Source organism: Vitis vinifera, chromosome 2 (assembly GCF_030704535.1).
Source record: "Vitis vinifera cultivar Pinot Noir 40024 chromosome 2, ASM3070453v1".
Taxonomy (NCBI): Eukaryota; Viridiplantae; Streptophyta; class Magnoliopsida; order Vitales; family Vitaceae; genus Vitis; species Vitis vinifera.
The window spans coordinates 3,040,587-3,068,569 of record NC_081806.1 but is presented as its reverse complement, the minus strand read 5'-3'; the positions used below and the strand labels follow the sequence as shown (position 1 = coordinate 3,068,569).

General features: G+C 33.8%; 4 protein-coding genes across 8 annotated transcripts; 1 reads left to right on the top strand and 3 right to left on the bottom strand.

Moving 5' to 3' along the window:
- Window positions 1-7: 7 nt before the first annotated feature.
- On the bottom strand, window positions 8-1,232 carry LOC100256427 (protein LURP-one-related 4). Its single transcript, XM_002269401.3, has 3 exons — window positions 984-1,232; window positions 642-872; window positions 8-527 (listed from the first exon to the last, which is right to left on the bottom strand). The coding sequence occupies exons 1-3, from the start codon at window positions 1,230-1,232 to the stop codon at window positions 393-395; spliced, it is 615 nt and encodes a 204-aa protein (XP_002269437.1). The 3' UTR covers window positions 8-392.
- Window positions 1,233-6,502: 5,270 nt separating this feature from the next.
- LOC100251273 (protein LURP-one-related 4) lies at window positions 6,503-7,582 on the bottom strand. Its single transcript, XM_002269433.4, has 2 exons — window positions 7,337-7,582; window positions 6,503-7,224 (listed from the first exon to the last, which is right to left on the bottom strand). The coding sequence occupies exons 1-2, from the start codon at window positions 7,568-7,570 to the stop codon at window positions 6,859-6,861; spliced, it is 600 nt and encodes a 199-aa protein (XP_002269469.2). The 5' UTR covers window positions 7,571-7,582; the 3' UTR covers window positions 6,503-6,858.
- A 5,082-nt stretch (window positions 7,583-12,664) lies between these two features.
- On the bottom strand, window positions 12,665-14,688 carry LOC100246131 (protein LURP-one-related 4). 4 transcript variants are annotated; one of them, XM_059743039.1, is made up of 5 exons: window positions 14,569-14,647; window positions 13,973-14,485; window positions 13,812-13,876; window positions 13,483-13,725; window positions 12,665-13,379 (listed from the first exon to the last, which is right to left on the bottom strand). In XM_059743039.1, the coding sequence occupies exons 4-5, from the start codon at window positions 13,723-13,725 to the stop codon at window positions 13,014-13,016; spliced, it is 609 nt and encodes a 202-aa protein (XP_059599022.1). In that variant the 5' UTR covers window positions 13,812-13,876; window positions 13,973-14,485; window positions 14,569-14,647; the 3' UTR covers window positions 12,665-13,013. The 4 variants fall into 4 exon arrangements, with proteins under 4 accessions (XP_059599022.1, XP_019081281.1, XP_010660882.1 ...); XM_019225736.2 differs by having other exon boundaries at window positions 13,812-14,485; XM_010662580.3 differs by lacking the exon at window positions 13,973-14,485 and having other exon boundaries at window positions 14,569-14,631.
- A 3,029-nt stretch (window positions 14,689-17,717) lies between these two features.
- On the top strand, window positions 17,718-22,614 carry LOC100263289 (uncharacterized). Of its 2 annotated transcripts, XM_010662574.3 has the most exons (7): window positions 17,724-18,388; window positions 18,503-19,056; window positions 21,109-21,301; window positions 21,384-21,448; window positions 21,554-21,764; window positions 21,853-22,217; window positions 22,427-22,614. In XM_010662574.3, the coding sequence occupies exons 1-6, from the start codon at window positions 18,179-18,181 to the stop codon at window positions 22,213-22,215; spliced, it is 1,596 nt and encodes a 531-aa protein (XP_010660876.1). In that variant the 5' UTR covers window positions 17,724-18,178; the 3' UTR covers window positions 22,216-22,217; window positions 22,427-22,614. The 2 variants fall into 2 exon arrangements, with proteins under 2 accessions (XP_059599017.1, XP_010660876.1); XM_059743034.1 differs by having other exon boundaries at window positions 17,718-18,388; window positions 21,853-22,455.
- The last annotated feature ends 5,369 nt before the right edge of the window (window positions 22,615-27,983 follow it).

Sequence of the window (27,983 nt, the reverse complement as noted above, 5' to 3'; positions counted from 1 at the left end):
GTTATTATGCCAGGCATGAGAAATTTCTTTACAGAGAATTTTACAAATGCTGTAAGAGCCCTCTAGGCCCTCTTTCAATATGGTACAGATGGGCAAAATTCCGAATCAAATCTCAAAAATGTATAGCAGACTATTCCATCTAATTTCCCATTCCTTATACTTGCTGCTAAGTGTTGTCAAAAACTATACTTCTCATTGACATCAACCCCTAAATCTCCTCAAAACTATTATTATTTCCATCGGCTCCATGCCACACTTCATGGGGTGATTTCAAAGGGTTGTCGCTCTCCATCACTCAGTGTGAAGTTGATGAAACTCTGGGTGACCCTAGCCCTCGTGAACTTCGTGTGCCCTCGACTCAGCTTTACAGATTTCATGGTCAGAAATTCGTTTCACATTCTATGGTGGATCAGTCCATATACTGCCACAAGAGCCATGACAAGGGAATGATCAACATGGGGCTCCACCACCAAGTTTAGTACATCTTCTCCCAACACTACCCCTGAAGATGTTTGTTTTTGCTCTACCTGCATGTTCACCCACAACAAAACTCATCTTTAGTCATTTGTATTAATGCGTTCATAACAAATCCCATTTCCATGGTAGAAAAATGAACTTTAGATTAAAGCCAAAAGGCTCACCTCTGCAAGAAGTCCTCCTTGGCTGTCTACTATCTTGAATGCTGATTTACCAGTCAGGCCTTGTATTCTGTAGCAATATGATTGAGCTTCATTAGGCCTCACAGTCACTTGACATGATGAACCTCCTCCCAGAATTCTGCAATTTTTTCTAACTTGAAACCATGGCTTCTGATTGTTCCCTTTTGAACCATTGCTTTTATACCCCTCCCATCTTCCAAAAACACGGAGTTTCTGCACAGATTAATTAAAACGAAGAAAACCCGAATGAGTTTAGTCTTGAAAATCCATAAATCAATCTTAAGTACATCAGCTCATGATCATTCAAACTACAATATCACTTACCCTTTGAAGTATGGTGAAGAGAACTTTGCCTTGAAGATCCATGAGATAAACTTCGCTGCTGCACTTCTTATCATAATTATCAATTCTATAAACAATCTCCCCATCTGAATTGAAGACAGTGCATCCATTTCCTTGTATGACAAGTGACTTCATCCATATAGTGAATGCTTCTCTCTTTGAAGTGATACAAGAATCAGAAGGTGGAGAAAGAGGAGCAGCAGTAAATGTTTGAGGGTGGACCTTGGCCATCTGAAGGAAAAGGAAAAGGAAAAGGAACAGACTCCCTTGTGAATGAAGAGAGCTCTAGCCTCTAGAGCCTTTAAATGTACATAAAAAAACTGGCATATGACGAGTCGGGTGTTAAAATAATCATCTACAAATGTGATTTCGCGTACCGGGAAAATACAAAGAAGCCCAGATACTGGAGTAGGACATAAGGGTATGCTTTTATTAATCTGGTGGACTTTGCCACGTTTATGGCCTGCGTATAGACAATGGGAGAATGCACTCCTTGTTTGTTTGAGTATAATCATAATGAAGATCCCTTTGGATCTATTGAACCTGTTGTCTACAGACATGAGCATTAAACAAACAGATTAGGAACATGGGGGGCCTTCTTTTGGCATTATTTCTAAGCTGTTGATGTCATGTGGGGGCATAAAATACAATTAGTTTACCATTTTTGTATTGGTTTATCATCTTAGAATAAGTCACCTCTTTTGATTCAACCCTTATCAGTTCGGCCATGTACTAAATTAAATTGGGGAGTTTATCATATGACTGAGAAGGACATGGGCCAATACCATACATGGGCGGTGGTTGTGCACTTGTGCTGAGTAAACTAATGTATCCTGCCTGAAACTCAGGTCTATATGTTTAATAGTTTGCTATTGGAAGTGATTTAGGGTATGTTTGGTTACATTTTTCAAGAAATGTTTTATGTTCTTGAAAACAAAAAACATAAAAAACTTATCTGGGGAAGGGGGTGTGTTTTTGTTTTTTGTGTTTTCAAAAACTACTTTTTTTAGAACAATAAAAAGATTTTTAATTGTTTTTTCATTGTTCAAAAAATATATTATTTTTCATATTTTCTCTTCCTTCTTTTTGTGTTTTCTTAGTTGTTTTTTGTGTTTCTATGAAAGTGAATTCCATCCAACCACCACACTTCTCACCCGCAAACCTTTCCTCTTCCTTAAATTATTGAAATTAATAGACCTACACATGGTGACAAAGTCATTCTTTGTTTAAGAAAATTATAATTGGTGTAAAAATTTCAAAATGGAATATATTTTTTTTAATTTAAATGAATTGCACATATGAAAATTATTTATATATTTATAATATCAAGTTAATGGAAGAAAACACTTTATTAATTTAAAAAAAAAAAACTTTCAAACATGTTTTTTTTTGTTTTACTTATTCTAAAAGACTTTTTTATTAATTCAACCAAACATGGTTTGTTTTTTTTTTAGAACAAAAAATGTTTTCCAGAATTTAGTTCTCAAACACATTTTTTTCTTTCTGAAAACATAAAAAATCGTTTTTCAAAACAGTTTTAAAAAACAACAACCAAATATGCTCTTAGAGTTCTTTTCATAGTGTTTTCAAAAGTTACTTTAAAGAAAAAACACTTCTATTAAAAGCTTTTCAAAAGGGAATATAATTAAACATATACTTCAAACCTATTTGATAATGATTTTATAAAACGTTTTTAATATCTAAATTTTTTTATCAAATGTTAAAAAAGCTAAAAACATTTTCTAAAATTAGTGCTAGACCTGCTCTTATTGTCGGAGGTACCCTTCTTTTTGTCAAAGTTTGGAACATCAATTCACACAATTAAACAAATCGATGCTTAGATTCAAAGAAAAAACAAGAAAAAAACTGAACTCAGGGGAAACACATTGATCTTTTAGGGTCAATGAAGCTGTGTCAAAATTTGTGACATTTCTTCTTATTCTTCACTTTTCAATAAAGTTCAATCTTTTCTAAGGCTATCATAATTGAATGCTATGTCTCTAAGCGGCTTCCAACTTTGAATTTAAGCATAGCAGAGACCGAGCCTTTTCTAGTTGTGAGATAAGCTTCAATTACCCTCATAATTCTCTACAAGAAAAAGGAGAGAAAATGAAGAGTTTAAGTCCAAAATAATTCATTTGTTGAAAAAAATGATAAGAATAGTATCATCTCAAAATATTTGTCAAACTAATCTTTTGTATCTACGTAAGCATCCACGTATATTTTTTTTAGTGTAAAAAACCACTGTTGATGACTGTGATTTTAAAAGTTTCAAAAATATCTTTAAAACTACAATCACAAACTGTGGTTTTATAATTTTCCTTAAAACTATAGTTAATAACTATGGTTTCAAAATTATTTTTAATTCACGTCCATTTTAATAGTATTGTGATTTTAATATTATTTTTAAAATATTTTTTATCATAATAACCATAAAAAAAATATTTTTTATCATAATAACTATAAAAAATGGTGGTTTTACAATTTTCTTTGTGACGTGGTTTTACAATTTTCTTTAAAACCACAATCATAGATTATGATTTTATAATTTTATTTAAAACCACAGTTAGAGTAGGATTCATGTAACTATAACTAAAAAAAAAAGAAGAGATTTTAGAACTTTGCTTTTTTATTTTTAATTTTAGTATAAATTATGAAGGTACCAAAATTTCTTAACGATGTACCAAATTTCCTTAAAGTTCGTTTTTTTACAAATTTCCTTAAATAAATATTTTATTTAACATAAATATATAAATTTTTATGAAAATGCATGTATGCCAAATTATTTTCTCAAAATTTCAAGGAAAATATGAAAAAATAAAGATAAATATATATATAATTTTAAAACGGTTATAAAGAAAAAATTTATTAAGGATAATTTGTATAAAAATAATAATTTTAAACAGGCAATAGAAAATTGTAAGAAATTTTCCCTATTCCAAAAAGAATTTTACGGAAATTTGGTATATCATTAAGAAATTTTGGTATATCTACAATTTATACTAAAATTAAAAATAAAAAAGCAAAGTTCTAAAATCTCTTTTTTTTTTTTAGTTATGGTTACATGAGTACCCCTCTAACTATGGTTTTAAAGAAAATTATAAAACCACCATCTGTGACGGTGGTTTTTATGATATTTTTAAAACCACAGTTACTAACTGTGGTTTTATGGTTATTATGACAAAAAATATTTTTTTTTTATAGTTATTATGATAAAGAATATTTTAAAAATAATATTAAAATCACAATACTATTAAAACGGACGTGGATTAAAAATAATTTTGAAATCACAATTACTAACTGTGGTTTTAAGGATGTTTTTAAAAATTTTAAAACCACAGTCACCAACGGTGATTTTTTACATTTAAAAAAAAAATTATATGGATATTTACCTGAATACAAAAGATTAGTTTGATAAATATTTTAAGATGAGTACTATTCTTACCATTTTTTTTCAACAAATGGATTATTTTAGACTTAAACTCGAAAAAAGAAAAACCAAGAACAATTACATTGTGGGATTGATACGAGGATGGTTTGATTCCATCTATGTCGAAGTTGTAAATAGCGAAGGAACAGGTCTTGATACACAATGTTGAAAGTGAATGTGACGTAAGAGCTTACACAACAAGTAGGAGCCTCCTCATACTATTACGATTTCTAAAATTGAGCAAAAAATAAAATTCATAAAATAGAAAATGGGATTTTCAATCACATGCAAGACATGTAGATGGTATATTAAAGTACAATGGGCAGATAAGAGGCTAGAGATATATTATTAATTTGGAGGGTTGACAAGGTGTGTTCTATATGATGGAAATACGTGGCTTTGAAATAGTTTTTTCGACTTTCCCATTATTTGTAAGTTTTTTAATCCTAATATGAAGGAAAAAGGGAAACGGTGGTAATTTAGTCTTATGATTTGATCATTGAACGTGATGACTAATGCTATGAATTATGCTTTTATAGATCTTTTTGTAGTATTATTGTTCGATGATGGGTGCATGGGCCATTTTGGATATGAATTTTAAGCCTACAAGGCTTTAAAACTTTATTTCTTATGATGAAATTAGAGTAGTTGGCAATACAGATAAGATTCCAATCATGTCAAGGCTTAAGTCCATTCATAAGGTGTCTTAATTGGAGTGGAGAGACAAAATATTGTTCTTAAAATAATAAAGACAAAGACATGCAACCTATCCATTGTAACCTATGACATCTCGAAGATGAGTATAACATGGTTAAAGTTATCCATAGTAACGTGTGAGTTATCCATAGTGCTTGTATATGCTATGTGACCTCCAACATTAACCGAGGGAAAATATTTTTGACACTATATATGTAGTAAGCTTAATTTGATCATGTAGATTTGTTTTTAAGTTGTAAAATCCTATGAGGTTTAGGTGGATAATATTTATATGGGAGAGAATAAATTATTATAAATGGGTAAAACGTTTACATGAGAGAACCCATAAACCTTCTTATTTTTGTGTGATGAAATCAATTCAAATTTGCGATTTTCTCTCATTTCCTATTTATTCATGTAAATTGACATGAATGAGTAAATTTAACTTTTGAGAATTCTAACATCAATTTTTTTCTGTGCAAAAAAGAATATCATATTGAGTACAAAATCCTAATTAATGATCATTTGACATACATTATGCTCGTAATTATGGATTTGATCCTATTGACAGCACAGATCTATACACTACACCTAAAATTGGCACTAATTAGTCGAATATTTTATATATACCTTCGATCTTTTGTGTTAAAATGTATTCTTACCTCTTAATGAAATAATCCATTCTTCAAATGTATTAGTTTTATACTTACATGAGGTTCGTACATGGTATGAAAGTTTTGAGTAATTATCTTATTTGAAAATGCATTTTAAAGTCGTAAGAATTTATTAGATTATCCGTTAGGGAATAGACCATTACAAATACTATCTGGGGGTTTAACATCCAGATAAATTCATTAGTCACTATACTACAATTCGAAAGCCACCAACTCTATAATAACTTTCAGAAATCAGAAGGTACATAGCCAATTTTTGTCCCTTTTTTTTCTAGCAATTTGTCACTCTCATGCCATGTGAGGATTCCATTTTGCTTGATTTATTCTGTGAACCTTCTCTTGGGTGTTGTTTTAATCTGAATTTATGGCTTGATTCAAGTTAGGAATCTGTCTGTCAACCTGGGCTTTATGAGCTGTAAAACAACTTCCTTAGCCACCCTGGTCAACAGATGATCCCATGGTGTAGTTCAGGGTAGGTGTTGGGTCTGTAAGATTTGGATTCATTCTTCTTTGATATTAGTACTGAGTCAACATAGTTGGGCTTCTACGTATCAGAATTATAGGATGAGAAGCTGACAACAGATCCTTTGTCAGTTGGTCTAATGGACAACTAAGCAGAGGAATTGTTCTCTCTCAGAATATCAGACCTGGATTTTTCATAGCAGCATGAGAGCTTAGGGGCCGAAAACTACAACAGATCATAAGTTTATGATAACAAATGAATGAGATTTATTTACAGAAACGACTGTTGATGAAAATAACATGAAACTTAGGATAAGGGTGTGATTGTGAAGCAGCTCTCTGTACAGATTCTATAAAAAGCCACTCTAGGCATCCCATTTGGTACTCATGGCCAAAATTCCAAATGAATGCTGTAAAAGCTTTTCTTCTCATTGGCATGAACCCCAGAGTTCGCTTGAATCTCTTCAAATTGATAGGGTCATTTCGAATGGTGTTGTTCTTTCATCACTAGTATGAAGTTGATGAAATTTTGGAAGACCCTAGTCCTGGTTTGTCTTCAAGTCAGCTTTTCAATTTTCATGGCCAGAAGTTCGTTTCACATTCTGTGGTGGATCAATCCACACACTGCCACAAGAGCCATGACAAGGGAATGATCAACATGGGGCTCCACCACCAAGTTCAGCACATCATCTCCCAACACTACTCCTGAAGATGTTTGCTTTTGCTTTACCTCTGCCATGACTCCTCCTTCACTGTTTACAATCTTGAATGTTGATTTACCAGCCAAGCCCTGTATTCTGTAATAACATGATTGAGCTTCATTAGGCCTCACTGTAACTTCACATGATGAACCTCCTCCCAGAATTCTGCAATGTTTTCTGACTTGAAAACATGGCTTCTGACTGTCCGCCTTTGAACCATTGCATTTATACCCCTCCCATCTTCCAAAAACATGTAGTTTCTGCACAGATTAATTAAAATGAAGAAAACCCAAATGAGTTTAAGTCTTGAAAATCCATAAACCAATCTTAAGAACATCAGCTCATGACCATTCAAACTACAATATCACTCACCCTTTGAAGTATGGTGAAGAGAACTTTGCCTTGAAGATCCATGAGATAAACTTCACTGCTGCACTTCTTGTCATAATTATCAATACGGTAAACAATCTCACCATCAGAATTGAAGACAGTGTATCCATTTCCTTGTATGACAAGTGATTTCATCCATAGAGTAAAAGTCTCCCTCCTTGAAGTGATACAAGAATCAGAAGGTGGAGGAGGAGGAGGAGGAACAGCAGCAGGCATTTGAGGGTGGACCTTGGCCATCTGACCTTTAATATGTTAAAGTAATGAGAATAAAATGTGATTTTTGTGGAGCAGAAAAATACAAAGAAACCCTAAATTGATATTGGGGGAAGACTTGAGGGTATTCTTTTACTATTGCTGGTTGACTTTGCCACGTTTATGACGTGCCTGTACAGAAGGGGAGAATGCATTCGTTCACATGGATGGGCCTTTCAATTTCCTTTTCCTTCTTTCCTTTTTTAAACTTCATGTGTAAAGGTATATTAAAGAAATAGATTAGGAAACTGAGGGTGTCTTCTTTAGTATTGTTTTGGAGGGTGTTGATGTAATGTGGGGGCATAAACTATGATTAGCTTTCTAATTTTGTATCGGGTTTGTCCTCTTATTAACAAATTACATCTCTAAATTCAACCCGAGTCTAACCTTTATCGAACCGTCCACATATTCAATTCAATTAGAGGGTTGGAAGATAACAAAAAAGGACTACTATTACTAATTAATCACGATGTTGATTCAAGGTTAATCGGCTCAAGGGTGGAACGATGTTTAATAATTATTACTAGAAAGCTAATTTCATACGAATTAATAAGTGAATTGTTGGTTTAAATAATTGTTTAAGCTTAAAAATGTCATTAGTCCCAACAATTAAAATCAACACCCATTGTAGAGACAATGGAGTAGTTCTAGAATATGAGACAACTAAGTTCTAAGCAAGAAAACTCCCTTTAATGTTGGGTTGTTCACACACCCTTTTCCAACCTTGAATTCTCCACGTTTAGAACTTTGCCTAGTCATGGATAAGCTTCACTACCTAGCTGTCATAATTCTTTTGCGGGAAAAACGAGGGCAAAAAAGAAAGCCCAATTGATTTGAGAGAAGATTTTTATTTTTTATTTGGAAACAATTCTTTAAAAAAAATATTTTTGAAAATATTTTTAGAAGATGGTTGTCCATGGAACTTCAAAATATTCTCAGTCAAATTTTTATATTTTAAAATATTTTTTTAAAAGTAACTTTTATTTATAGTGTTTTATTTTAAAAACAATTAAAACATGTTTTAAAAAAACACCATATTTTTGTATCAAATTATGAAATAATTGCCTTTTATTATCAACAAATTATAAAACATGTTCTCAAATTTGGGAAGGAACTTTGTTTTTATAAACTGTTACCAAACATGCTCCAAAAAACTATTTTTTTGTTTTCATTTTCAAATTTGGACAGCATTTTTTTTCCCAAAAAATGAAAAAAAAATAAAATAAATATATTATTTTTATACCCTACTTAAAACCCATTTCAAATATTTCAATTCTTTTATATTAAACAATTTGAACATAAATCAATTTCTAATAATTATGTTTGATACTCTTGTATATAAAAAATTTCTTTTTTTTTAAATTATTTTTTTCTCCCTAGTATAACATAACATTAATCTTTTAATATATAGCCTAAGAGCATTGAAAAAGTTAGTTAACATGGAGAAAAAGCATCACTAATTCGGAGGTTTGACAAGAATTTGATGTGAAGGAATATGGAACTTTGAGTTGGTTTTCTAACTTTTCTAATGTCTATGATTTTTTAATTTCAATTTGAAGGAAAAAGTGAAAAAGGTATGGTTTTAGTCAAATTATTCCATTATTTCATGTGATGATTAGGATGGGGTATTGCCTTGATGAGTTTTCTAGGAATTATTGGTGCATACAAATTACATTTCAATCATGTCAAGAATTAGTCCACCCGGTATTATTGTAAATATTTTAATTCATAAGTTCAAACAAAATAATATTTTTTATTATTTAGATATTACTTTTTAATAATATAAATACTACATTTAATTATAAGTATTATCTTTGACCCGTAAGTATATAAAACTTAAATTATTTTTAAAAAGTTCTTATTTTATTATTATTATTATATACATGCATGTAAATACATTTTTTCTTTTTCCTTTTTTTCAAATAAAAATTCATTAAGATGATTTGGAGAAATATTATTACATTTGTATTAATTTTTTTTAAAAAAATCAAGTTTCCTCAACCTAATCGTTTAAAAGTACTAAAATCATTATTTGGTTGTATAAAAAAATATCATTAAATTTTTTTAATGTAATATTGTTGGACACTCATTTGTTAGCAATTTTTTTTTATATGAGGATTTACTATGATGATTTTAACAAATATAATTATTTTCTTATTAAATTTCTTTGCAATTAAAATCAATTCAAAAAATTAGAATTTATTGTTACACTAAAATTGATCACTCAAAGAAATTTAATGTAGGACACAGGGTAATCCGGTGGGCCAGTCCACACATGGCCACAAGAGCCATAATGAGGGAATGATCTACATGGTGCTTCACCACCAAGCTTAGTACATCATCCCCAAAATCCACCCTTGGAGATGTCTGCTTTTGCTTTACCTGTACATTAACCCACAACAAAACTCTTCTTTTCTTCATTATTCTTGATAAATCAACGTTTATATATAGATGTATGAGGATCTGTTTGGCAAATAAGAAGCCCGTTTACATCTCTTCATCTATAAAGATTCTCAATGTGAAAACATAAAGACAAAGGATTGATTTTTAAATAGGAAACATAGTGGATAACGGGGTTCCAAATGAATTGGGTTATCCGAAAAAGGTCTTAGGTGGTGTTTGTTTGTTTTTTTTTTTTTTTCTTTTTTACTGAAAATAATTTGTTTTCAAAATTTAGATTGTTTGTTTTTCTATTTTTTTCATAACTTATTATAAACTTTTTACTGTATAGAAAAAATCAAAATATGTAGCTTTTTCTAAATAAAAAAATAATATATTGGTTTTTCTTTACTTTTAAATACTTAATAGAAATAAAATAGTATAAAAACAAACAACTTAATATTTAACACTAATAAGTTTTAAGGTTCTATTTAAAATTAAGTAAAAAAACAAACACCACCTTACTCTTTTTGGGTTGTTCATATCAAATCTTATTTCTAGAGGAGCAAGTGTTTGAGGGTGGACCTTGGCCATATGAAGGAAATAATTGACTTGTGAGTGAAGAGAGCTCCAATGCCATTAATTAAGATTATGTTTAGTTTCTGAAAATGACTAAGGAAAAAAAAATATCAAAAAAAAAAAATATTTTCTTATAAAAAAATATTTAAAAAAATCAAATATAATTAAAACTAATAATAAATTTATGTATTTTTAAATTATTTAATTGTTACATTGATGAATTAAAATAAATGAAATAAATTTGAAATATCATATAAAATAATTTATTAACTTTAAATATACTTTTAATTTTACTTCGTTGTTTTTTTCTTTTACTTTTCCTTTTTATTTTCTTTCCCTTAAATTTTTCAAAAATCAAATGCAGTCTAAATGTTTTGAGACCCCAAATTCAAAGAGAAGGGCACTACAATCATTTCATATGTCGAATTCTAAACCTTAACTCAAAATCGAACTTAATTAACCAAATTTATATTGTACCTCATTACCTCTAACTAAATCCATATTGTAGCAAGTTGTTACTGATTCAATGATCAAATCATAAAAATAATTTAATAGTTACAAATTTCCAATCCAAAATTAATTGAAGTTACCCCAAAGATTTCAAATTCTAAAGTTATAAATAAATTCATTCTAAGTCATCAACCCTAAGCCTAGTTCTAACAAAAATCCCAACACCTCAAGTTATTGATCATCATTTCCCTTGGTGAGCAAATGCCATGGCAATGCACCAGGTTTAGGATTGATGATGGGGTAAGACTTGAGGGTATTCTTCTACCATTTCTGGTAGAGTTTGTCACGTTTATGGCGTGCGTATACGGAAGAGGCCGAATGCATTTGTTGTTTAAGAAAGCATGCTTACGTTGATGGTACTTCAAATTTTTTAGACTTGATATGTGCAGGCATAATATGTAATATTAATGAAATAGATTAGGAAAATGTCGGTCCCTTTTTTAATATCATTGTTTTGGAGGTTGTTGATGTCATGTGGGATATAAATATTGGGTTGGCCCTCTTAGCAACCAACCACATCTCTTAGATTCAACCCTCATCAGTTCATTCATATCTGTACGTAATATTTAAGTTAGGTGGTTGAGAGAGGGACCAAAGGCCATGGGGTTTGACATCATATTCTATAGCTTTGTTGCATGTGAAAACTATATATCATTTGAGTAATCCTCTACGCTTGAGAAGAAAGATTATTACACCCAATAAAAAATAAAAATAAAATAAAAACCCTAAAATGAATGCAAACACATTCATGTGATGGTCAATGAAGTTGTTTTAAAATTTGAGACAATTAATTTTTTCTCATTCTTCATCTTTTAATCATTCGATCGGTAGTGGCCTCATGTCACAATTTAAAAATATCTTGATGTAGTAGGAAGGAAAAAAAACTTACTTTAATTTAATCTATCTTTAAGATTATTGTTAATTTGAGACTATTAATTTTTTTCTCATTCTTCATCTTTTAACCATTCAATCGGTAGTTGCCTCATGTCATAACTTAAAAATATCTTGATGTAATAGGAAGGAAGGAAAACTTATACTTTAATTTAATCTATCTTTAAGATTATTGTTAATCGATTAACAATTAAACTTTTCATACTTCAGACCTTCTCCCGTTGTTTACAAGGAAAAAGAAAAAAGAAGGAACAATAAGATCGTTAAATTCATTCGTTCTTACTTAGTATTAGAGTAATTTGATCTTGTTTAAGTTCAAATGGAGTACGGAGCATCAACTTTGAAATATGTTCTTGACATGAAAGCTTACCTAACTAAAAGTGATTAGTCATGGATGTAATCATCGTGATTATAATTTCTAAAATAAAGTGTAGAAGAAAACTCGTAAATAAAAATATGGGACATTGGATCACGTTGAAGCCATGCACACGATAGATTATGGTTTCCAATAAATAAGATCGAATCTTCATGAGAGAGGTTGAAACCGAGGAGTATTAAAAAAGTATAGTTAATGGGGAGAAAGGTTAAGAAATATTATTAATTTGGAGGGTTGACAGGGAGTGTAATGTGATGGGAAGATGGAACTTTGAGTTAGCTTTTTGGGCTTTTCTATTTTAAATTTCAAGTGGAAGGAAAAAGTGAAAAAGGTCATTTGATTATTTGAATGTGATGACACTGATGGCCCTTTTACATCATGAAAGAATTGGGATTTTATCTGAAACATGTATAGCAGACTATTCCATCAAATTTCCCATTTCCTTGAGTGTTCTTCAAATCTTTTTCATCACATTCATGACATGAACCCTGAGCCTCTTCAAAGCCCTCAGACTCCATCGTCCCTGTATATGCCAGATTTTCATTGGGTCATTTCAAAATGGTGTTGGTCTTTCTTTCATCACTGGTATGATGAAGTTGATGAAACTTTGGAAAACCCTGGCCTCTTTTATCTTCAAGTCAGCTTTACTATCTTCATGGGGAGAAGTTTATTTCACATTCTATGGTGGATCAGTCCGCATACTGCCACAAGAGCCATGACAAGGGAATGATCAACATGGGGCTCCACCACCAAGTCCAATACATCATCTCCCAGCACTACTCCTGAAGATGTTTGCTTTTGCTTTACCTCTGCCATGACTCCTCCTTCACTGTTTACAATCTTGAATGTTGATTTACCGGCCAAGCCCTGTATTCTGTAATGATATGATTGAGCTTCATTAGGCCTCACTGTAACTTCACATGATGAACCTCCTCCCAGAATTCTGCAATGTTTTCTGACTTGAAAACATGGCTTCTGACTGCCCACCTTTGAACCACTGCATTTATACCCCTCCCATCTTCCAAAAACGCGTAGCTTCTGCACAGATTAATTAAAATGAAGAAAACCCAAATGAGTTGAAGTCCTGAAAATTCATAAATCAATCTTAAGACATGATCATTCAAACTACAATATCACTCACCCTTCGAAGTATGGTGAAGAGAACTTTGCCCTGAAGATCCATGAGATAAACTTCACTGCTGCACTTCTTGTCATAATTATCCATCCGATAAACAATCTCGCCATCAGAATTGAAGACAGTGTATCCATTTCCTCGTATGACAAGTGATTTCATCCACAGAGTAAAAGTCTCCCTCCTTGAAGTGATGTAAGAATCAGAAGGTGGAGAAGGAGGAGCAGGTCTTTGAGGGTGGACCTTGGCCATCTGAAAGAAAAGGTTGATTTGTGAATGAACAATACTTCAGTACTGCATGCCCTTTAAGTATCTTTCAACAAGAAGTGGTGTAAAACCTTCAAGATGTTAGAACAATTAGCGACAAATGTAAAATTCGTGAGCCCGGAAAGTGCCAAGAAACCTGCAATAATGGAGTGTGTATGTTCTCACGTTTATGGCATGCCTATACAAAATGGTAGAATGAATGCATTTATTGTTTGTATAAGGAAATGCTCACATGGAAGATCCCTTCAGATTTTTTTCAACTTCTTTGTCTAGATCTAGAAGTACTAAAGAAAAAGATCAGGAAAAAGGATTTCCTCCTTTTTTTAGCATTATTTGGAGGGTGTTGATGTAATGAGGGGGCATAAAATGCAACTAGATTTCTATTCTTGTGTTAGTTGATCCTCTGATCGAACAATACATCGCCTCTCTTCATCTACCCTTATTTTATCAAACATATTTAATATATTTAATGATTTAAATTAAATTATTAAGTCAAATTAAGTGATTAAATTGATTTATTAAACACCCCCTAAATATTATACTCTTTTTCTTCTTTTCAGAAAATTAGTCGATTTTTGAAAACCTACTTGTATGCAGTAATTGAAGATGGGCACCATATGATAGTAAAATGATTTAAAAAATATTAATATAACAATATAACCCTTTAGTATTTTAAAAGAAATACTAAAAATATCAAGAGTAATTATATTCCTCCTAACTTGTCTGGACCTAGCACTCTAGATTCCTGCAAGACAACAAATTATTAAGTAGGAGATTGTTTACTAGCATATACAACATTGAGACTCAAAGAAGAACTTCCTTGCTTACCTCTCATGGATCGCTGAGTAGCGCTTCGAGAAATTGGATTGCCCACAGGAAAGTTTGGTTCTGAGAACTTGATCAGGGTGCCAAAGTGCCTTCATTCAATGCACTACAAGGTTTCTTTATCAGGATTTGGCTTAGAGCTAGGCTAATAATGACAGCACAGAGGTTTGATTGGCTTTCAAAAGTCCACATGTTGGTGTCGGATGAGAAAGTCTTTGCACTTTACTCCCTTTTCCATTTTGCCCAAAGGACTTTAGGCGAGGGAAACCTCCTCGTTTTTTATGTGGCGTCATTTTAGAGAAGAGCTTTCAAATCTGAAAAGTCACGGCTTGCATGTTAGGCATGTTAGGCATGTTTCTTCTCCTTCCAAGCTTCATCGAGATTCTCTCATTCGTTGTTGCACAATTTAAGGTTTTTCTCACTTCAGGAAGTATTATTTTCCAGTACTCTTTTTCTTTTTCTCTTTCTTTTCCTTTTTTGCTCTACTAGGGTTTGTTCTTTGTGTTTCATATCATATTCAAAGATAGGGGCTTTCTCAAGGCATGTAGAGTTCCCAAGAAAAGAAACTCTCAAGATAGAGGTATCTATGTATATGATATAAGATCAGTCTAGCCCTCTTTATCAAGAAAGTACTGAGGTTGGTTATATAGGGACTAAAGAATCAGAAGCTACATATTGATGAAGCCTTAGCACAATGTCAATGAGATGTGGAGAGGAATGGAAAATCAAATGAAGCTAGAGAAACTCCAAAATGTAGTCAGCAACACCACCCATAGTAATACAGGAGGCCCTCCAAGAAGAGGAGACTCAACTGAAGGAGATTGAGGGTGTCAATGCAGAGGAGATGTTTAGAGCTGTCCAAGAGTCCATTCATGAGACATGGGGGACCATTCAAGGCACTCAAGTCTTTCAAATTCCATTAAGACATTCTTACATTTGCTTCAATTGGTTATACTTAGCTCGATCTTTCACATCGTTTCTCTTAGTACCAGTCTCATTTTGATTCCTTGACTTTCTTAGTTGGTGCCTTGTACAACTGAATAAGGAAGCTCGGTTTTAGGCATTCCTTCGAGCTATAGAACTGATGGGAGGATGACCACCACTAATGCGCTAGCAGGAGAGATGCGAGTTGTGATTACTTCTTTTGATGATAGCTTTGCTTATCTTCAAGCTCAACATGAGGAGTTGATAACATTCCTCTGCCCAACACTTGCCTCCCACCCCACTCCCCCTCTTCAGGAATTTACGCATTATAAGAAATTAACACCTCAAACTGCATGATTCTGCTACTAGCTATCAAAATACAAGTTCTCTCCTAAGCGTCCAATTTCTTCACTTCCTTCTTGAGTATAAACAGGTTGGGCCAGGCCGATTGGGCCTTCTTGGTTAGGGTTTGGGTTGGGCCAGGTTGCCCCTAGCTAGTCTTCAAGCCGGGACTGGAATTGAATTCTTAGCCCAAACCAGGCTTTATGCTTATAAGAGATGTATAAATATAATTATGTTTATTAATGAAAATAATACAAGGCTTGAATCAGGGGTTTTGTATGACAGTAACATGTACAAGCCTGGTCATACACGGAATTCCAACTTACAGGGCAATGAAAACCTCGTTGGTATTTGAAATTTCAATGGACTATCCCCCTATGTTCACAATAAGTCAAGACCCCATGTGGTTTTAAATTGGGAAAATAAAGTAGATTTTATTTGGTTTAATAAATTGAAGAAATAAATATGCATATATGACCTCCTACTAAACAAGATTCTAATGTTCGAACAATCAATTTTCCTAAAAAGTTAGATTTATAAGATTGGGATTCACAATGTGTATTACACACTCTAAGCATAAAAGTTTGAGCTTATTCAAATGATAAGTCACTTAAATAATGGTAGTCAAATACCATTAAAGACTCCTTTTATTTTGGTAAATCATATTTTTCATCAAAGTTAAAAAAAAAAAAAAAAACACAACTTTAATATCTAAGTTTCTCATCAATGTTCTAGTTTGATTTCAATAAAGTCAAACACTATAAATTTTCTATTATGACAAAACCAAATCACTCCCTTAGTTCGAGACATCAATGTTCTCCATCACCTCTCTCGCAAATAAAAACTTGCTATTAAAGGAAAGAAACAAAAATCTTATAATACCATTTATGGATCAATAATGATGGACTTTTTACTTCGTAGCTTTTTAAAATCATAAAAGAAGACATTTTAAGTATGATATTTGGCGTTGAGAAATAGTATATGGTGTATGGATTTTTCATAAAGAACAATTGCTCCCCATTACCAACGAGAGAGAATATATGAGAAATATGTTGACGATTCTCCAAAGAAAAAAACCAATTTCAAACAATCCATCCAATTCACTCATAACTTAATAAAGGTATGAAAATTTTCATCTTATATGTTTACTCTACCATTTTATTTTTCTTTTAATCAATTCATACTAACTCTTCACGGATACAAGCAATCACTCACTATACAAAAAGAGGAGAAGAAAATGTTTTTCACCATTGTTGATACCAAGTCAATTGAGGATAAAATTCTCTCTCGATTGTGGCAACGAAAGTTCCAATCCAACAACTAGAGACTAGGTTAGCTTCTCCCCTACACAAAAGATGTTCAAATAGGTCGTTCGGACACACCCTTCGAAGCTCAAGTCAGGCACCAAATGGATAGGAACCTTTAGACAAGAGAGGAGATGTGGGAGCCCTTTTTGTGTTGTGTACCTAAGTTCTATTTCAAGGGGGTTTTTATAGTGCTCAAGGAGGAAAACATTGTAGTGTTGAGTTGACGCCTTGACCTAAACTGCAATGATGGTTGTCCAGTGGGTGGCAAAGCAATCATTGCATTTTAGGGTGGCTGGTGGCTGCATCAGACGGCGTGTCATGATGCAACTTGACAGGATGTGATGGTCCATTGTTGCAGACATAAGAATGGGGGAAGGTTTCATCAATCACTACTGTGTCAAATGGTCATTGTTTCACATAACAGGGAGGATTTTGGGCTCGCAGGAAGGTGTTGTTCGCTCAGTGAACTTATGCGGTCTAGATAGAACGTTTCTGGGTACTTCGATGGTTGTCCAAGTAGATATGGAGGGAGTGACAAGTGGTCCAATAAGGGTACTGCTACATGGACAGACACGTGGGGAAGATCCCCACAACCATGATTTTTCATCCGTAAATATTGTATGTTTTTTACAATAACCCATCAGTGGTCGGAGAGTCAAGCACACCACCTAATGTAGAGTTCGGGCCTGCCAATAAAATAGCCCCTCTCAGATTTCTTGAATTGAACAACCATGATTTTTCATCCGTAAATATTGTATTTTTTTTAGGATAACCCAGCAGAGGTCGGAGAGTTAAGCACACCACCTAATCTAGAGTTCAGGCTTGCCAATAAAATAGCCCCTCTCAGATTGCTTGAATTGATTTAAGTTGACTTAGCGTCTGAACTCTTCCGTGTATTTCTTCCTGGAACTATTCAACAATATGTCGGTGTGAAGAACACTTTGAATTAGAATCGCATGTGTGGTGGAGAAGAAGCAGAATTGCCCTTTGTACTGTGTCTGATAAAATTAACAAGAAAAACTTATTGACTGATCATCTTCATGACTGTGATTCAAAATATGCAGCGCTTCTCTACTGCAATCTTGCAGAGGTCTCAACTGGGCAGAGATTTTTCTGGGTTGAGAATTTTTCGTCTGCCATTAATGAAGAAAGCACCTGCAGCTTGCAGTATTACTATCTATACGTTTTTCCTCTTCTTCATTCTCTTTGTTGCAGCTGCCTTCATCTCTTTTTTCTGCTTCAGCAGCCGTGTAACTACCAAAACTTCTCTACCATGATCTTCCATATGTTTTGGCCAAGAGCTTTCAGTTACTTCTTTAGTTCATGACCATATGAGTTCTATTGATTATTTCTATCTTCTGCAGTTTATCTTTCTGGTTAATAATTCTGAGCGCAAAGCAGTACCAATCTCTGAAAATCACCGGAAAACGCCGAGGCCAATTGTAGTCCCACTCAACTGCTCCGCCAGGAATCTCACTCAAACCTGCCCAGGAAATTACCCAACAACATTTGATACAGACTTGGCATGGAAACCTGTTTGCCCAGATTACTTTAGATGGATCCATGAAGATTTGAAGCCATGGAAGACCACAGGGATTAGTAGGGATATGGTGGAGAGAGCTAAGAGGAGTGCCCATTTCAGACTGGTTATTGTGAAGGGCAAAGTGTACATAGAGAAGTACAAGAAGTCGATACAGACTAGAGATGTGTTCACAATATGGGGTATTCTGCAACTTCTCAGAAGGTACCCCGGAAAGTTACTGGACTTGGAGCTGACGTTTGACTGCAATGACAGGCCGGTGATCAGATCAGGCGACCACCGTGGACCCAACTCGACGAGCCCACCACCTCTGTTTCGCTACTGTGGGGATCGGTGGACTTTGGATGTGGTGTTTCCTGACTGGTCCTTCTGGGGTTGGTAATTGCTTCTTCTTACTGATCTGTTCAATATTTTTTTCAGTAGTAGGTAGGTTCCACGTATGGCAGACAAACACAAGGCTGAAAGGGAGACTTGTGTTTTGATGGGGACATTTGAGAAATATATGGGTTTTAGAACCCAACTTTATGAAATCTGAAAACCGGCTCTTAATGTGAAAAGTTATATATTTTCCATGCACTCCGAGTCGACTGCATATTTTGTGTCGAGACTGCCCCGGGTCTAGTGATTTTCCAAAATTATCCTTTTTGTTCTTCTTTTTTTTCCTCCATTACCCATCATCCGCCTCTCCCTCCCTTCCCAGTGAAACCGGCCAGCACTTTGCCAGCGTCATCATCGGCTGCCACTACTCTCTTCTCTCTGCTTTTTCACACTCTACACAAATCTCCACCACTCTCCACTTACTCTTTGTCTGTCTCCAATATTCAAAGCCCACATGGAATCCAGGTGTTTTTGAGTACTTAGACAATGTTGAATGCCACCCAAAACCATTCAGGGGTTTGCGTTTCTTTTGGGATTTCTTGATTTTGTTTTTTCAAGTTTTTTCAGCTATGACCTTTTCTGGGTTTTGGGTTTGGTTGTAGCTGTGTTGTTGTGGGTGGAGGGGGGAGGTAGGAATGTGACTTATACTGATGATGATGGTTGTCATTTCTGAAGCAGCTTTGACCAACCCACCAAACCCCAAGGCCTCCTCTCACACCCACCATACCCATCTTCGGAATCCAACTAGACCTCCACTTTTGCCTTCTGAGAAGGACAATGGCCTCATTCCTAAACGACCCAAATCGAGATAGGTCTCTTCCAGATACATGTCCCCATCTCCCTTCACCTCCGCTTCTGTGCCCAGGTGCTGCTCTTCGCCACTCCACCGCCTCATTAATGCCATTGTCGGTGGCGATGGCGATGTCGACCACTACTAGCGACCCACTGCTCTTACTGCCTCTCATCGGCGGCAAAACTGGGCAGCACTTTGTTGGCTTCATCACTAGTCATTGTTCATAGCTCTCTCCGGTCGGCAACCTCCCCCTCTCTCCCTTTCCTTTCCCTCTTTCTCTCTCTTGGTGATGTCGAAAGGGAAGGAAAGAGAGAGAAAGAAGGAAGGGAAAGGGAAAGAAAGGGAGATTGCCGACCGGAGAGAGGTGTGAGTGGCGACCAGTAATGACACCGGCAAAGTGCCAATCGGTTTCACTTGGGAGGAAGGGAGAGGCGGATGGTGGGTACGGGAGGAAAAACAAAAAGGATAATTTTGGAAAATCACTAAACCCGAGGGTAATCTCGGCACAAAATATGCAATCGACTCAAAGTACATGAAAAATATATAACTTTCCACATTAAAAGTTGATTTTTAGATTTCATAAAATTAGGTTCTAAAAACCATATATTTCCCAAATGGTCCCATCAAAACACAAGTTTCCCAAGTTGAAAAGCCCTCCATGGGAAAGCCGATTAGGAGTAAGGTCCTACGGTACTTCAACTAGGGAGTTTGGATTAAATGCATTGGCATATGGCAGAGGTGTCAATCACTATTCTAACGGTCCCCATGATAGCCACACCATACCAATCTTTCTAAGTCATCTTGGTATCAGTCTCCATTGAATTTACAAGGGCATTCATGTTGATAAAATAGCATTGAAGAAGTTATAACCTAACTATCAAATTTAATTGTTGTCTATAGTGTTTTAAAAAATAATTATAAAAATACGAAGAATGATTAAAAATAAAGCATGATATTTTTAAAACATACTTAAAAACATAGAAAACAAGTTAAAGAACATTTCAAATTCTCAAACAAACTTTTGTTATATAAAATATTATAGAACTATTTTCAAGAATTGTTTTTTAGGAACGGTTATTGAAAGCACTTCTCAAACAGAGCCTATGGTATCGGCTTATTTTGTTTTCTGCTTTCATTGACAAAGAGCACAACAATTCAAAATTAGTCTTTACCATAAATGTTCAATAATTTGAATTGAAACGCCCCTCCAAAAGCATGGTATTGAGTTTATTTGCTAATAGAAGGGCTACATTGATTAGGCCTGAGATTAATATGAAGCCATGGGGGAATTTATTGAAGGACCTAAAAGAAGGCAACAACAGGACCAAATGGATGGAAAGGGAACCATATGCCTACTGGAAGGGAAACCCTTTAGTAGCTGAAACCCGGAGAGACCTCCTTACTTGCAATGTCTCTGATGTACAGGACTGGAATGCTCGACTATTTGTCCAGGTAGTTATATATTCTGCCATACTTTTGATGATACGTTTGAGAACGAGTACTTTAGCAGCATAGTAATAGGTATAAATTGCAGGACTGGATGCTTGAATCTCAACAAGGATATAAGCAATCAGATGTATCAAACCAGTGCACTCATAGGTGAATACACAAGTCCAGATTTAATGTTTTATCGATTTTCTGATGGTCTTAAATTAGCTGATTCTATCTTGAATATTTGTTTTCTCCTTTCCACAATTCACATAGATACAAGATCTACATTGAAGGGTGGGCATGGTCTGTCAGTGAGAAATACATTCTTGCTTGTGATTCTGTTACATTGATGGTGAAGCCTCGTTACTATGATTTCTTCATGAGAAGTCTGCAACCCGTGCACCACTACTGGCCTATTAAGGACAACGACAAGTGCAGATCCATTAAGTTTGCTGTGGACTGGGGCAACAGCCATAAGCAGAAGGCAAAGTTCACTTGGTTGATGCCTTTGATTTACTTCTGATGATGAGTTCTTGAACCGCTTGGTCTCTAATGTTTAATGGGGTTTGCAGGCACAAGCCATTGGGAAAGCGGCAAGCGACTTTATTCAAGAAGAGCTCAAGATGGACTATGTCTATGACTACATGTTTCATCTATTGAATGAGTATGCAAAGCTTTTGCGATTCAAGCCGACCATACCTGAGGGAGCTGTGGAAGTCTGCTCTGAGACAGTGGCATGCTCTGCAGAAGGGGTAGAGAAGAAATTCATGATGGAATCCTTGGTGAATAGTCCTTCTGTTACAAGCCCATGCGCCCTGCCCCCTCCCTATGATCCTCCAGTCCTTGGAGCATTGCTTAGGAAGAAAGCCAACTCCATAAAGCAAGTGGAGAGATGGGAGAATAGGTATTGGGAGAATTTAAATCAGCAGCATTAGAGGTATTAACCAGGACATGGCACTTCCACAATCTACTATATTTTTACTTTATGGTTCCTTGTGAAAATTTTCTTATGCACTTCTTCTTATATCATTTTAACTCCAAATTGTTAACTCTCTGTTTCTAGCTGATATTGAATGCGTTTCTGACCCTAGAACAAACTTTATGTGAACAGTTCCAATTAACCAAACCTTGTACACAATTTTGCAGGATGTCAAGGATCCTTTTAGAAAACAAAACATACGAGAAGAGAGTGACAGTAAAGGTGGATGCTACATGATACTTATGTCTGGTTTCCTATGTATCATATTTAAAATGAAATACACAATATTGACTGAAATGGGCCTCCTTCGAACCTCCCAAATTGAATCTGGACTTGGCTTATGGGTTATGACCTAGTTTCTACAGTCCCAGACTCTCATAATATGACATTCTAGATAGCGTCATTTCTTAAGATGAGAATGAAAGGAGAGCCAAAGCTCACTCTGTTCTAAAAAAAATGCAATATTTGTTCAGTATGCAAGATTTTTGTGTGAGGAAGTGGGCCGAGTTGGTACCCTTTGTCAAGCATCAACCGGTCGGTGTCAGGATAAAATTTTCATCTGGATTCTCTGTCTTGTATCATTTATTCAATAAAGATTTGTTCCCAAAAAAAGAAAAAATGGTTTCAAGCAAATTCTTGCAAGGCCTTCTCTACAATTATGTCTGCAATTATGCAGCTAAAAATCTCGGCCTCTCCTTACAATGTAGGATGGTAGGTGCCAAACCATTAAATGCATGAGGGAACCCATCAAGCAGTTGGGACCACTTCAGAGAATGGCTTCTATTAATTTTTTTCCCCTATTTTCCTGCTAGAGAATTCAAATTGTCTAGTCCTGAAATTAGCCCCTCCATTGCAGGATAATTTTTATGCTAAGGAGTTGTGTATTTATTGGTTTTGTTATCTATAGTGCATGTACCAGCTTTCATGGACTCACCAGAAGGAGCTACAACTAGCCATTGCCTTAATGAAGGTCACATGTAGAGTTTGTGAATCAGTAACTAACATGGAGCCAAGAATCCCACATTTAAATGACAAAAATAGATCTCTTTCTTCATTTATTTTTTTTCTCAACTCAGTCAATCTAAGAGAATAGCCTGGGTTTGAAAGAGGAGCAGTACTAGTCTTGACCATATCAAACTTTTGAGAGAGTATGCTGAGGCCCCCATCAATGTTGACATCCAACTGCCGTGTCCGCTTAATGATCCTTTCAAGAATTAATCATACCAAGAACTAGATATAAGAATGTTTGGGTGTCCACAAAGTTACTTCAATGGAATAAGTCATTGGCTCCTCTAATGGTGATCTTAAGCACGCTTCCAAGGCAATGAACCGACACTCATTGATTCATGCGCATACTGATGGAAACCGCAGACCACTTAATCAGTATTTGAGTACAAGCTCTCTACCAAATCATGGACATCTTGCTTTTTGAGAGCTCCATTGAACATTCACTTAAATTCCTTGCTCTTAAATCCACTTTGCTGGTGAATGAGACAGCTTATCTACCTTCCTTGCTCTGCTTGGCAACTAAATCACATAAGACAAAATAAACTTTGTCCCCCGGTGGATTTCCACAGAGCATTTCTTGATTTTGTAGTATTCACCTAAAGTTTTTGTTTTTTATCCAAATAGTAATTTGCAATGGTCATATAATGCTGCAGATTTTAAATATCTTCCAGAAATGGTACAAATTGAAGAACTGCAACTTCTCAAACGGTTGTGCTGATTTTTAAATGATGATGAATGATGAATGGCCTAAACATGTTGCCTGCCACACTCGATTTTCCTAAATAGTTCGCGTGTTTGGGTGAGTGGAATATGGAAAAGAAAGGAAAAGAAAAGAAAAGAAAAGAAAGGAAAAGAAAAGAAAAAAAGAGGCCATAATGGTGGTGTGGAGGATGGAGGGTGACTAATTTATTACACAAATCAAACAAAAAGGTGCGGAAACATGAGGGGCCCTTCTCAAACAAAGCACATGGAAGAGTGGTGAAGGCCAGTGAGGGGGAAAAAAAACCAAAAAAAAACAGAAGGGACCCTCTTCTTCCAACATCAATAAGAATGCCAAAAAAGCACGTAAGTAGGAAGTTTATTAATCAAAGCCATACATAACCTTGAAAAACCGACACACGGCAGAATTCTATTGGCTATTGATGCCTCGTCTTCAATAGCTCAGTAGGGTTGAGCACATTGAAGTAGAGCAGTTTCATATAAGGAAGAAGCAGAAGCAAGTGTTGAAAAAGATTAGTGCCATTCTTGTAATGTCTTGCTTGGAAGCATCCTTACAGTTGCCATGTCTTCTGTCACTCCTAATGTATATATATATACATATAGAAATGAATATATTCTAAAGAGAGATGAAAAATAGTTGATGTAAAAAAAGGGCATATATTGCCTCTTTAATCGGGTGGGGTTTCTTTGAAGACAATTCTATTGGGTGAAGAAGGCAATTTGTATATATGCATGCAATCCTTTTTTTGGGCGGCAGTCTGGTACCTTAATGTAAAGAGAGATTCGGTGCATGCTTTCCGAATTCTTAGAAGGGAGGTGCTTGTCCCTGTCCTAGATCTACCACGGAGGCTTACTAAATGGATGGTGGACCCTACGCTATTTTTTTATTTTTTTATTTTTTTATTTTTTGTAAATATCTGTAGACTATTATTGAAATATTTAATAAATTTTGTGCCCTTTTTATTTTACTTTGGTAGAAATAAAAGTTAAAATCATAATTTTTAAAGGGTAATATTGGTATAAATTTTAAGTTTTTATGCAATATTTTTAAAATTTTTATATTAAGTTTTTTTTAAGATAATTTTTTAAAACAAAATTAGATGAATCACAAAAACTCATGGAATCATTCATATGCGTAATGATCAGGATGTCACTTGTATTATTCGCATTATACAGATAATAAAGTTATAGCAAGTCTCACGATTATTCTAAATCATAGTCAAATCTCCGTTTGATGAATTGTGACTAAATTTTATATCATTTTTGTTGAGATTTCTTACTAGTGTGTCGTAGACTCATAATATAACATTACGATATTGTTCTAATTGATTCTTCGATTATAACAATGACACATCTATTTTGAAAATTCATTTGCCTTATTATCAATATTTGATTGTTTGATCTTTCTCAGCTTTTTTGAAAAAGGTTTAAAATTTAGTGAAAATCATAAATTTTTTTTTAAAATTATGGTATTCATTTATAAAAGTTATATTAAAAATAAAATATCTTTATATCTGTCCCATGTTAAATTCTTCAATAAAATTAATTAAATTAGAATATAAGTTTTTATTAAAATCAAAATAGAATTAGTAAATTCATATAGTTTTATTTATTTATTTGCCATGTAAAAAAAAGGCAGAAATTGATGAGGGTAGTATGGTCTGAAAGAAAATTAAGTAGAAATTATATTTTTTTTAAATGGAAAAAATAAACATACTTTCTGATGCAGGATAAGATGAAATTGACAACTGGCAGAAGGGGAGTGTGGTAAAGTGAATAAATCAAACATTTCTTGATATTTTGAGGAGATAACGAGAAGAAGGGAGGAGTTTTAATTAATCCAGAGCTGCGAATGTGGCACGTGATTACTGGCGCAAATTTCGGGTGCGCTTCCAACTTGTCTGAGTTTTATATACTATGGAGCCCACTTTTCCTACTGTTGAAACGACGACGTTTCATCCATGGAAATTAACCCTAAGAATTTTGGGTCAAAATGTTAGCAACGTGACCTCTTTCCCACCACATGAGTGTCATACTATCATCCCACAATTAAAATTTTATTTTAAAAATAAAACGTTAATTATGAATTGAAACTTCAATTCAAAAATAAAATCTTGATTAATAAGTGAGACTTCGATAATGTTTATTTTTTGACTAAATAAAAAATATTAAAATATTTAACTTTTTCTATTTAATTAAAAATAATCTATCAATATCGTTCAACATAACTAAACTGAACTTATTATCAATTAGTTCAATTTAGTTATATTGGACAAATATTAGTTTTAGTTGAATAAAAAAAATCAAATATTTTAACTTTTTTTATTCAACTAAAAAACAAATATCATCTTTAATTTTTAACTAAAATCTTAATTAATAACTTAAGTTTTAAGTTGTAAAATAAAATCGTAATTAAAAATTAAAATTTTATTTTTTAATTAATAATTAAGACTTTAACTTAAATTAAAAAAATACTTAATGATATGACTCTTACACAACAATAAATGAGTCATGACAAAGGGTTAAATTTCCTTTTTATTCCTATAAAATTGCTTGGCACGCGTGTCTTGACTTTCCAATCAATTTTCTTGCTTTTAAGTTTTAACTTTTACCTCTTGAAATTAGAGTATTTTTCTTTTTGTTTTTGGTACTTTCAAGATCCAAGTCGAAAGAATTTCAAGAATAGGGGCTGTGAACAGAGAAAGGTCGGAGGGCCTTCCTCCTCGCCCCTCGGGTCCTCCTCGTATGCCCTAAGCTCAAATGATATGGTCGGCAAACCTACTTACCTTTAGTAATGTAATTATTATTATTATTATTGTTATTATTATGTGTACAATCTAAGTTTTGTCAACAATTATTTAGTGTGACAAAATTATATGCACATCCTATAATGTTTATTCTATTTTTTTTTATTTCAAATTCAACTCAAATTCATTTATTTAAAATTTAAATCAGTCTCATTATGGATGAGACAAGTACCTAAAAAAATTTGTCTCATATCATCCTTAGAAAAATAAATTATTTTACATAAAAACTTCAAAACATATATAAGAGTGCATTTAATAATGATTTTTAAATGTGTTTTTAACATTTTTAATACTTTAAAAACAAAAAATTTCAAGTATTAAAAAAACTAAAAACACTTTTTAAAACCAATATTAAATATACTCTAAGTCAAAATTGATGGATATTTTTTGAATTTAAACTATTAAAATATCGAATTATTATCCATTGAAAGTCTATTTTTTAGTGATTTTAAGAAATATTTTTAGTTTTTATAACACTTAAAAATTTATTCTCTCAAAAATTAGAAATATTTTTTAAAATTATTATCAAGCGCATTATAAGAGTCCATTTGGTAATATTTTTATAAAATAATTTTAATTTTAAAAATATTTTTGAAAAAAAAAAAGCAATGAAAAATCAGTTGTAATTTTTTCCAAAAAAAAACACTTGATATGGGAAGGTAAGTCTAAATTTGACTTAAATGCCAAACCAAGCCATAAATAAATTTTGCCTTGCTCGGCACTTCAAGTCACCTTCATGTGGTACTTTTTGTAGGTAAAAGAATAATAAATATATAATAATTACAATAATAAAAATAAAGTAGATTTGGATCATTTGATTTTTACTCTCATCTCTCCATCTCTCCCTTGTGTGGTTGAAATTCCACATCAACATTAGTCTAGTCAAAAAGTACAACGACTCTCAACTACCTTTTTTAAATTTCCAACTTGCACCCACCCACATCCCTGGGTCCCACTTTTATTCGACCCCGCTTCGTCGCCGTCCGATCATCTCTTCATTATCTTAGGCCTGCGGTATTAAGATGCTCCAAATGCATGGAGTCAAACCTCCAAGGTTTTTGAGTTTCTCGCATGGCGAGATTTTGAGCAAATGAATCACCACCCTGTAAGCACAATGATTAGGAGTAAATATTATAATATTCACAAACCCAAATGCTATAATCAGAAGGGGAAAATGGCCGGGCGGACA

Excerpts from the sequence above, each read along its gene's own strand:
- LOC100251273 (XM_002269433.4), bottom strand. The coding sequence starts at position 7,570 with ATGCCTGCTGCTGTTCCTCCTCCTCCTCCTCCACCTTCTGATTCTTGT. Across the intron at positions 7,225-7,336 it reads TCTTCACCATACTTCAAAGG|AAACTACATGTTTTTGGAAG; the intron begins GTGAGTGATATT and ends TAATCTGTGCAG.
- LOC100263289 (XM_010662574.3), top strand. The coding sequence starts at position 18,179 with ATGACTGTGATTCAAAATATGCAGCGCTTCTCTACTGCAATCTTGCAG. Across the intron at positions 18,389-18,502 it reads TTTTCTGCTTCAGCAGCCGT|TTTATCTTTCTGGTTAATAA; the intron begins GTAACTACCAAA and ends TATCTTCTGCAG. Across the intron at positions 19,057-21,108 it reads GACTGGTCCTTCTGGGGTTG|GCCTGAGATTAATATGAAGC; the intron begins GTAATTGCTTCT and ends TACATTGATTAG.
- LOC100246131 (XM_010662580.3), bottom strand. Across the intron at positions 13,726-13,811 it reads ATTGTTCTAACATCTTGAAG|ATGGCCAAGGTCCACCCTCA; the intron begins GTTTTACACCAC and ends CTTTTCTTTCAG. Across the intron at positions 13,380-13,482 it reads TCTTCACCATACTTCGAAGG|AAGCTACGCGTTTTTGGAAG; the intron begins GTGAGTGATATT and ends TAATCTGTGCAG.
- LOC100256427 (XM_002269401.3), bottom strand. The coding sequence starts at position 1,232 with ATGGCCAAGGTCCACCCTCAAACATTTACTGCTGCTCCTCTTTCTCCA. Across the intron at positions 873-983 it reads TCTTCACCATACTTCAAAGG|AAACTCCGTGTTTTTGGAAG; the intron begins GTAAGTGATATT and ends TAATCTGTGCAG. Across the intron at positions 528-641 it reads AAGGAGGACTTCTTGCAGAG|GTAGAGCAAAAACAAACATC; the intron begins GTGAGCCTTTTG and ends GTGAACATGCAG.